Genomic DNA, 9,090 nt, shown 5'->3' with positions numbered 1-9,090 from the left:
AGTTCATACTCGATTAGAGTATACACAAAATTGATAAAATTGTAAACCATATATTTTGATTTCTTGGGTATAATTTATTTGTTAATACATGTTAATTCATAGCACTGTACAAATCCATTATACAAATATATTAAAAGCAAACGGTGCAATAGCAAAGTAGAATATTTGGTGTGAATTTATTACGGATGCTATGAGTCTAAAATATACATGGACGGACTGATAGTAAAACAACATCTTACAAAGATTATATCTCCTTTTAATATCGAATTTTCGTTGCGGTTTTTTTTTTTTACATATTTACTCCATGCTTTTCTGTCCCTTTTTTTTTTCTTTTGCGTAGCGTAGGTGTTTAACCCATAGTAGATCAAACATATGATATTGAAATGCAAAATCAGAGGAGAAGTCACGGAAAGGTTTTATACAATGAAAGAACTAAAGAAATCGGAATTGAATGAGTAAGCCTGTGAAAAGGTCCTTTGGATAGTGAAGCGGAACACCACATTGGAGTTGAGTTAATACTCTTGGGTTATGGCAAGATTATGTCTAGAATATTTAATAAGTGACACCAGCATGAAATAATCATTTTTACCGAATTTGAAAGCTTGTCAAAGATTACTTGAAGGAGATTACATTAAATATTGGGGGGATAAAATGTGGCTAATACACCAAAGGAAACGTTTAAGTATATGATAAGATTTGCTGATATGAATTCATAAAGTTACATGGTATTCTTTCTGAGCTGGCAGGAGGTAGTTCCAAGAGATTCCTAGGCAAGCTCATTAAAAATCATTTTTCTAACAAGATTCCTACATGGAACAAAGCAGTTCAATCTGCTTTGTTAACATTTTACTGTTATTCTTTTAATAGCTCTCAATTTCTTGTTTTGCGTAATATCATCGACACGTAGCATTTTAGGCGTAAAGCTTCGACCAATTCCATACACTGGCATTTTTGCGACTGTTATGAGTTGTTTACGAATAACTAAACACCTTGACCATTCCGTCGCTCTGAACAATTATCATTCTATTGCTTCCACTCACTCGGATAGCCACTGGTTTTTCCAATGCGCTTTCTATTCCGAGTACGTTTCTTTGAAACAGACCATCACTGGCAAGCAACTGGACTCGGTTGTTGCCGAAGTCTGCTACAAACAGATTCCCTAACTTATCCACACAAACCCCTTGGGGCTTTTTGAGTCCGTTTTGGCCATCAGGTTTGTATCTGAAGACAACTTTGCCATTATGATCGATGCATATAATGGCGTTTTGGCCGACGTCTGAGATGATGATGGTACGATCGGGTGTGGCCGAGATGAACCGCGGCTCGTTGAAGAGCACTCTGTCGCCAGCACCACTGCCGAACGATCGCATGACGCTACCGTCTAGGTGGATGATGTCCACGACCTGGTCACGGAGCGAGGATACTATTAGGTAGGCGTCCTTTTCGGAGTACGATATCCCATCATACTGCCGTTCCGTCTTAGCGCGTTTAATGAGCTGCATAGTTTTTCGTGTTGCAAGAAAGATGACAAGCTTGCCAATCATTGTAATGGCTACATCATCTCGGTTCCCGCATGTTGTTATATCTCGTGGCTCGTCTTCAAGTTGTACATAGTCAACCAAGTCTCCAAACTGAAAACGTCAGCAAAATTTATATAGGTTGCGATAATTGGTTTGAGGCTTATTTGCAGTTCCTTTAAAGCTTAACTATGAATAATAATGTACCTGTCAGGTAATGTATAATCAATAGAGAAAACTCATTCAAGTCAAAGCTAATCGTGCGAAACTTTATATTTGGTTGTAAATTGAAAAGTAAAGGCAAGGCTAAACATGTCAGTAATTACCATTCAACGAAAACGAAAAATAATAATACCTTCCTCAGAAAATTTGCTGTTTATGTAGCAAAATATTATTTGAGGATTTAAATGTAAAGTGCAAATTCTTTTTCTCAAAACAAACATAAAAAAGATGCACTTAACGAACAGATAGTTTTGTTACCTTGCTAAACTTCTGAATGCGTTTGTTCTTGCAGTCGGTAACAATAATGTCGTCTGACGACGTACAGGTTACTCCCCAAGAGCTGATCCCCTCGTCTGAGTCCCCTACGTCCACCGTTAGGTCCCCGAGTCTGTCGAAGTTTTCAATGAATCGCTCGACCGTGTCGTCCAAGATGAAATCAAGCCGAACGGAGGGAGCTTTCTGTTCGGTGTTGCCTATAGCACCTTGGCATGAATCTAATTTTTTGCGGACTTGGTTGTAGGCTAGAAGGATTTCAACGTCACTTCCGTAACGTAAAAGAGTCTGCATTCTATCATTTGCAGCTTTAATCGATTTCAGACCCGTTTTTCTTGGTTGTATTCGATCCTGAAGGAGACCTTTTGCTTTTTCAGACTGCGATTCAAGACTTTTCAGCAGGACGGATTGGTATTGTCGAACTCGGTCGCAAATAGTATTGCAGATGGTATTAATTCTCTCCTGTGCCTCGTGAATGCTGTTTTCTAACGTTCTGTCAGGTTGTCCGATTCCTCCAGCATTTTCAACCGTCGCTTGCAGTTTGTTCAGCCTCGAAATGACGTCGTTAACGTCTGTTCTTGACGTTAAAGCGTCCGAAACGGTGATCACATTTTCACATCGGCGATGAGATACGGCCATGCATTGAACACAAAGAGGTTCACGACAGTCAACGCAAAATAGTGTTATAAGTTCATTGTGCTTCATACACGGCACTTTGTTCTTCTGCTTCATCAGCGTTTCTAGGGGAATTCTTCTCATTTCCTCGATGGATAGACAGGAATGTCCAGCCGTTGTTTTCCCGTGGAGGTGGACCTTGAGACATGTTTCGCATAGTGCATCGTTGCAATCCATACACCAATGGGATGCTGGTTTATTTTCTTCTATTCTTTCACAAATGTCACATAGCTTGCCTTCACACATTGCACTTTGTAATTCCACCAGTTTGGCCAGAAATAAATCGTCCTGAAATGCGTGTGCATACTGTCCAGGTAGTGCACCTTGAGGAATTTCGCATTTCTCTTCGCACATTGGACATGCAAAATACTTTTGTCCATTCTGGTTTAACGATTTGGAAATATGGTCCTCTAAACACGAACAACAGAAAGCGTGGAAGCATGGTAGCGTTTTTGGTATGTTGTAGACTTTTTTGCAGATGTAACACTCTGAAATTGGGTCACAGTCCTTTTTTTCTTGGGGTTCTGTATTGGAGTCCTCGGAATGGTGAACACCATTTGTTATCGGCTCCACGACATCCTCAGATGTTGCATCCATTTTCACTCTCTGACTTTTCTGAAAGTCAAAGAAAAAAATAAGTGTTCAAATGTTTTAATTCGTCACTTAAGGATATAAGTAGATTATATTACCAAGGATTGCCAGTCAAAATCATTGTTACGTATTTTTTTAAACCTCGCGACTCCCGAAAAGGAATTCCGCAGACCGATTACAAAACTAATAAAACTATAGCCCCTCGTAAATCAAACACAACGCCTGTTGGCTGCCAAATTTCAATATTTTGGTAGATTAGGAAAGTCCATTTTAAGCAAACGCGAAGCCTTCAAAGGCTGTGCTGGGTTGGCATGTCCCCGTAAATCACATTCACTTAACAAAAAGTGCCAATATTCGATCACATTTCTTTGTCTCCGTGTACAAATATTTTGTGTGATAATCATTCTACTGTTCGGGGTTGATCAACATAAGTGGATTACGCCTATTGGGCACTGAAGTGACTAATGCGTGGAATTTGCAGTATAACATGTATTTAATCACCTGTTATATTTGTACGTTAAATGTTGCTACTTGATATTAATATGTCAATATGAAAAAAGGACCTCCTCTCAATATTATGGGTTTTGATAGGTTTGTGTACCCTGCACTTAAGACAAATAGGAATGCTCTTTATATATATATATATATATATATATATATATATATATATATATATATATATATATATATATATATATATATATACCGCTGGTATTTATTGCACATACATGTACATGTATAACCGAAAATTGAATTCTTAAAGTGTTTATAATCGATCACATTTGATGACACAAATAAAATTCAATATCAATTTCAGAGTACCTAAAATAATCATTCCCTCCTTCCCAGCTCACACTCCTATCATCGTTATTCAGGAATTGTCTTAAATGCTTGTGTCTCCATAAAAATTCCCATTCAAACACACATACATACACACCCACGAAAAGACAACAATGAAGCGAATTTCTACAACCCACTCCTAATAATGACCTGGGACCTTTTATATATACACCCCCCTTCCATGTCAATAACACAATATATCATTATAAAGTGCTCAATTGATAAATATAAAAAAATGAATGGAGCAACTGAACCAAGTAAACATGTTTGTTTTATCTCTGTGTCATCGCCCAATGCTTTGTTTTTTGATTGTGAGTCACGTATTGAACTGTAAATATTTGTTGTCAAACAAAACTGGCTAAAATGTATATAATTATATAGTCAACAAATAAAACACTGAGGAACATGTTGATTCAAGTTGATGGAGTGTAGTTGTCTTATTTTATTACTTAGCTGAGATTCTTATTTTGATTGGTCAAAGTTTAAAAACTTGGATGCAGTATTTATAAAAGCACAGCAATGTTGTTTCAGTATTGGTAATATCATAAGATAAGCAAGATGAACATTCCACTAATCAATAAACGTACTTAATCAACATCAACCAACGGCGGTTGTAGTATCATGTCTAATTTATAATCACTGCGGCTATTTGGTCGAAGAGGGCACTTCGCGTCACTGGTAGATCCCTTAAATAATTAATTACAGGCTAATCCGGCCTCAGGTGTCCCGAAGTCCTCTGATTAAAGTGCAGGTATTGTGGAATGTCGCTGGAAATGAGAGAGTGAAAGGTACAATGAAGCCACCCTTTATAGAAAGATCGATTACAGATCAATGGGACTACGTACATGCGTGTGACGTACATGTAGATAAAACACGTACAAGTACATACATAAAACACAGGTACATACGTATTATTTCTGCTGTTATAGATAATGGTGAAAGCGAGTTTTGAAAAATGAATCAAGACCGTCTTCCTTCTTACTACAATGGTTTTTGGAAAATTCCCAGACGTACACATACATGTATGTGTAGGACCGTAATCCAACGCATGTAGGGGACTTTAAAAAAAATGGACCACGCCTCTAAAATATTTTAACGGATTTATTTGAATAAAAGTATCAGTTGGGTACATGTAGCTTAACGTGGTTATAAAGATATCAGGAATCACAGTTTACTAAGGGATTGAGCTTGTATGCCAGACGCTTCAGACTTGATTGATATTACAGAGGTGCATAGTTTCGTCCGTGTGGGGTATCTTAGGTCCATCATCTTTAGGATTACATTCGATGAGGTAGTTTGCCATTTAATGACCGTGTCCTACCAAACAAATGCTTTCTGCAGTAATTAGTCGGACAGGTACTTCTAAAGATTAGCCCGTTTTTAAATATAAATATTTCGAATTGAATAGTTCAAAAACATCTTACAATATTTAATTTTCAAACAATTAAAAGGGTTAATATATGAGTGCGTGGCATGAAATCTCCTTTTTAATCAAAAGCCATAAATATGTCGTCAGAGCTGATAGTCCACTTCTCCAATAGCCGATAAGTGGGTGTAACTATCTCTTCACTTATCTTAAAATAGACTATTCGGCAAATTTTCAGATTTCTTGACACAAGTTCGTCTAGAAGTAATGTATATAATTTATAAGTATTGACGCAAGCAACAAAACACATATGAAATAGTGATTTTTTTCGCAGTATCCCACAAGAGTGGGTAGTTTCCGGTCGGTAAAGCCGATCATTGTCAGACATTAGAATAGAAATAAAAACAGGTGACTTCTAGACCGTACTTGACATTTTTGGGGAACCATTTAACCCCAATATTTCCGATTATTGTGTTTACCGATAACACAAGCAGGTCTATTCAACAGATGAAGAATACTGGATTTTAAAGAGAACTGAAATCAGAATGGAAGGGTTCAGAAGGTTTCCTTATTATTCTGATATATTCAAATTGAGCCTTGCTAGATCAAAACGTTGACAATCAGTTCTGCTCACCATCTCTCCACTTTATTATCTTTTTATAAAGCACGTCGACTTTTAAAAAAAATTTATTGGGAGTGTTCTCAAAGTAAACAAACGAATGATTAAAAAAGGAACGGAAATTTACACCTGTGAATTATTGCCAACGCCTGATTGTTAAGGGTAAAAGATTGCAAACGTAGCAAAGATGCTTGAGTAAGGTCGATATTGAAGATAAATTATTGAATACTTTCAGTTATCATTTTCTCTATATGTCATATTGCCAGCGATGACAAAATGTACCGACTCTAAACAAGTCTTCCTCTACTTGATAGAATGTACAATGAAATATCGATGTTCTGGCCAGTGCCAATTCAGAAGTAATAGGTTACATTGAAAATGCACGTGGCAATAACAATTTGGAGAGAATAGACTTGGCCAGGTAATTTGCTTTTGTTAGATCGGAGAAAATTGGATTTCTCGCAGGTTATGAAAAACAGTCGCGCTTTATTGAATTACTGTCGATAGAGCATGTTTTCGACGTTATTTCAGCGCCAAGTATGGTTACACAGAGAGAGAGAGAGAGAGAGAGAGAGAGAGAGAGAGAGAGAGAGAGAGAGAGAGAGAGAGGATTATGATCCCTTACCTGTCGATTAGAAACACACTACATGTATATATTGGGTTTATTCTGGGACCAAAAAAAAAACAGACCCGTGTGTACAAATAATGCCAATAGTTTGACACGGTTCCATTGAATTAATTTTTCTGGAGTCAACCCTCTTTCCATATATAGATCGACAGCATTTTGATGGCAACAAAACAACTACTATACACATTTGTCAAAATTAGGAATAAATGCTGCAATTGAAGTCAACTTACCTGTGAAGTTTTCAAGATCCTTGTAAGATATTGCAGCCCGGCCTTGTTCCTTATCTCTTCATCTCGTGTTCAAATGTGTGGTTTAAAATTCAAAACCACGGTTTCAATTAATGTCAAAATTTTAGACAGAGATTTTAACAATGGAAACACTGATCCTAATTAACTCGATGTGGATCTTCGCGCCAAAAACATTGTCTTCCGTCGCAGCAGGATATTGAAATTCGAAGGACTTCCTTAGAGAGATTAAAACTCAATAAAACAGCTAAGTATTGACTAGGTTTTAAAAAACGAAGCTGTCAGTTTTTGCTAAATAAGTTCTGTACACATACCCGGCACACCTTGAACAAGACGTCCCGATATCGATCGCCCATAGGTAAAAATCGATTAAGCCGGACCTATTTTCCCCGCGCAATAATATTGAACAACGTGTCTGAACAAATATTTCTTTACCTGGGTTGCCCCTTTTTTTACAAGTATAGAAGTATGTCTTGCAAACGAAAATATATCGACCCTTTAACACGCACTTGCTGAACGACTTCACATTTCATAAATAGAATATACAAAGTTTTTATTTTCAGAGGTTATGTGCCAATGCAATGCATTTTTTGTTGGGAGAAAAACCTTTAATTAAGAACACATGCAGTAAGAACAAAATGTTAAGTTTAAAAGGACAAATAATGTTTTATTTGATAACAAACATTACACCACAAGACTATTCGGCATGCTTTGTGCAAAGCTCTTACGCCAAGTTTAATTTATGCGGATGAATGGCATTTAATAATGAAAAGTCAGAAAATATTTGGCAAGCATACAAAGTTGAACCTTTACATTGAACCTATAGCATGAATGAAAGGAATAAACTTAATTTTGCTCCGCTCTGGTTGGTTTCCAATTCTATACTTAAATAAAGTGAATTAAATTCCCCTTTTCTGCCTTTTTATTATCTTTTTCAAAACAGATGTCAAATTAAATTTAGAGATTTTTTTCTTCGGGATAATATATATATATAAGTCGCGGATCACTTTTATAAATGAAAATTTGTAATGTGTACCTTAATATCAATCACATGGCCCTCTTCTTGTAGTTTGACTAAAAGAAATGTTTAAATATGTTGATAGGCTTTATAGTAAGCATTCTTAAATGTACTGTCAAAAGGTTGCGCTTTTGGAATGTATAAATGGTCTCTTAACACTTACCGATGCTTATAAATATACCTATACATACATCTAACGAGTATGAGTTAATTCATAGCAATCTACACGCCCTGTTTATCGATTGGCCGAAACCTACAGCGACCTAAAAAAAACACGAACTGCACGAAATAATCATAATGATGTCAGACTCAAATTCCCTTAGGAGGCGATTTGGCTGTCTTTTAGCGAAGGTTCTGACGTACATTATCAGTAATTTAGTGAATTTAACTTACTTTTTACAATTAATTTATTAGGTTATGTATTTTTTTCTGCGATGTCGCCACTTTCATATCCTGCATGAAACACCAAAGAAAGCATTTTGTCGTTCAAATATACACATGCATACGCACACCAAAGTTGGCTCACTACTTGTAGATCTGAAGTCGTTCATCTGCCAGAGCCCAAGGGGTTTGCACACGCTTAGATGGTGGTACATGTACATTTAATACTGTAATGGCAAAAGGAAGAGACCGCGTTTTCGATCTTTTGTATATATAAGAATCATAATCTTTGTTTCCAATTACTAGTAAATTGATCGACATGTTGTATACCAACAAAACGCACCGAACAGTCTACTACAATTTTTTAATAATACATTGTACATAACAAAGTTTGAATATATATACACAAGATTTTCAAATGTGCATCACAAGATACTAATCACAGATCAAACGATTAATGAATATGCAACACAAGTTATTAATCATTCATTACAAAACAATGAATATAATTGACGATAGTATGGAATAAACATAGCAAATTAAAATGTACATCCAAATTATTGACAAAGGTTTTATTTCTCAACCAATTCTATTACAAATATAAGATGTATCTCATATTACACATGTACGACTAATATCACTAATGTATGACTTATTTCAAAGTACGACTTTTCCTTTCTCTAGTGTAAGATATACCATATCATTAATGTGCGAC

The 9,090-nt window shown here is 36.2% G+C and overlaps 1 protein-coding gene across 4 annotated transcripts; it reads right to left on the bottom strand.

Annotated features, from left to right (window-relative positions):
* Positions 1-53: 53 nt before the first annotated feature.
* LOC105342254 (E3 ubiquitin-protein ligase TRIM56) lies at positions 54-7,376 on the bottom strand. 4 transcript variants are annotated; one of them, XM_020072959.3, is made up of 4 exons: positions 6,962-7,376; positions 4,706-4,885; positions 1,998-3,302; positions 54-1,631 (listed from the first exon to the last, which is right to left on the bottom strand). In XM_020072959.3, exons 3-4 carry the CDS (start codon positions 3,282-3,284, stop codon positions 972-974), a joined length of 1,947 nt encoding a protein of 648 aa, XP_019928518.3. In that variant the 5' UTR covers positions 3,285-3,302; positions 4,706-4,885; positions 6,962-7,376; the 3' UTR covers positions 54-971. The 4 variants fall into 4 exon arrangements, with proteins under 4 accessions (XP_019928518.3, XP_011447446.3, XP_034304032.2 ...); XM_011449144.4 differs by lacking the exon at positions 4,706-4,885; XM_034448141.2 differs by lacking the exons at positions 4,706-4,885; positions 6,962-7,376 and adding an exon at positions 6,729-6,889.
* Positions 7,377-9,090: the final 1,714 nt, after the last annotated feature.

The sequence above is a fragment of the Magallana gigas genome, chromosome 2 (assembly GCF_963853765.1).
Source record: "Magallana gigas chromosome 2, xbMagGiga1.1, whole genome shotgun sequence".
NCBI lineage: Eukaryota > Metazoa > Mollusca > Bivalvia > Ostreida > Ostreidae > Magallana > Magallana gigas.
Note: the sequence above shows the minus strand (reverse complement) of the source record. Positions and strands in the feature narration are given on the sequence as shown.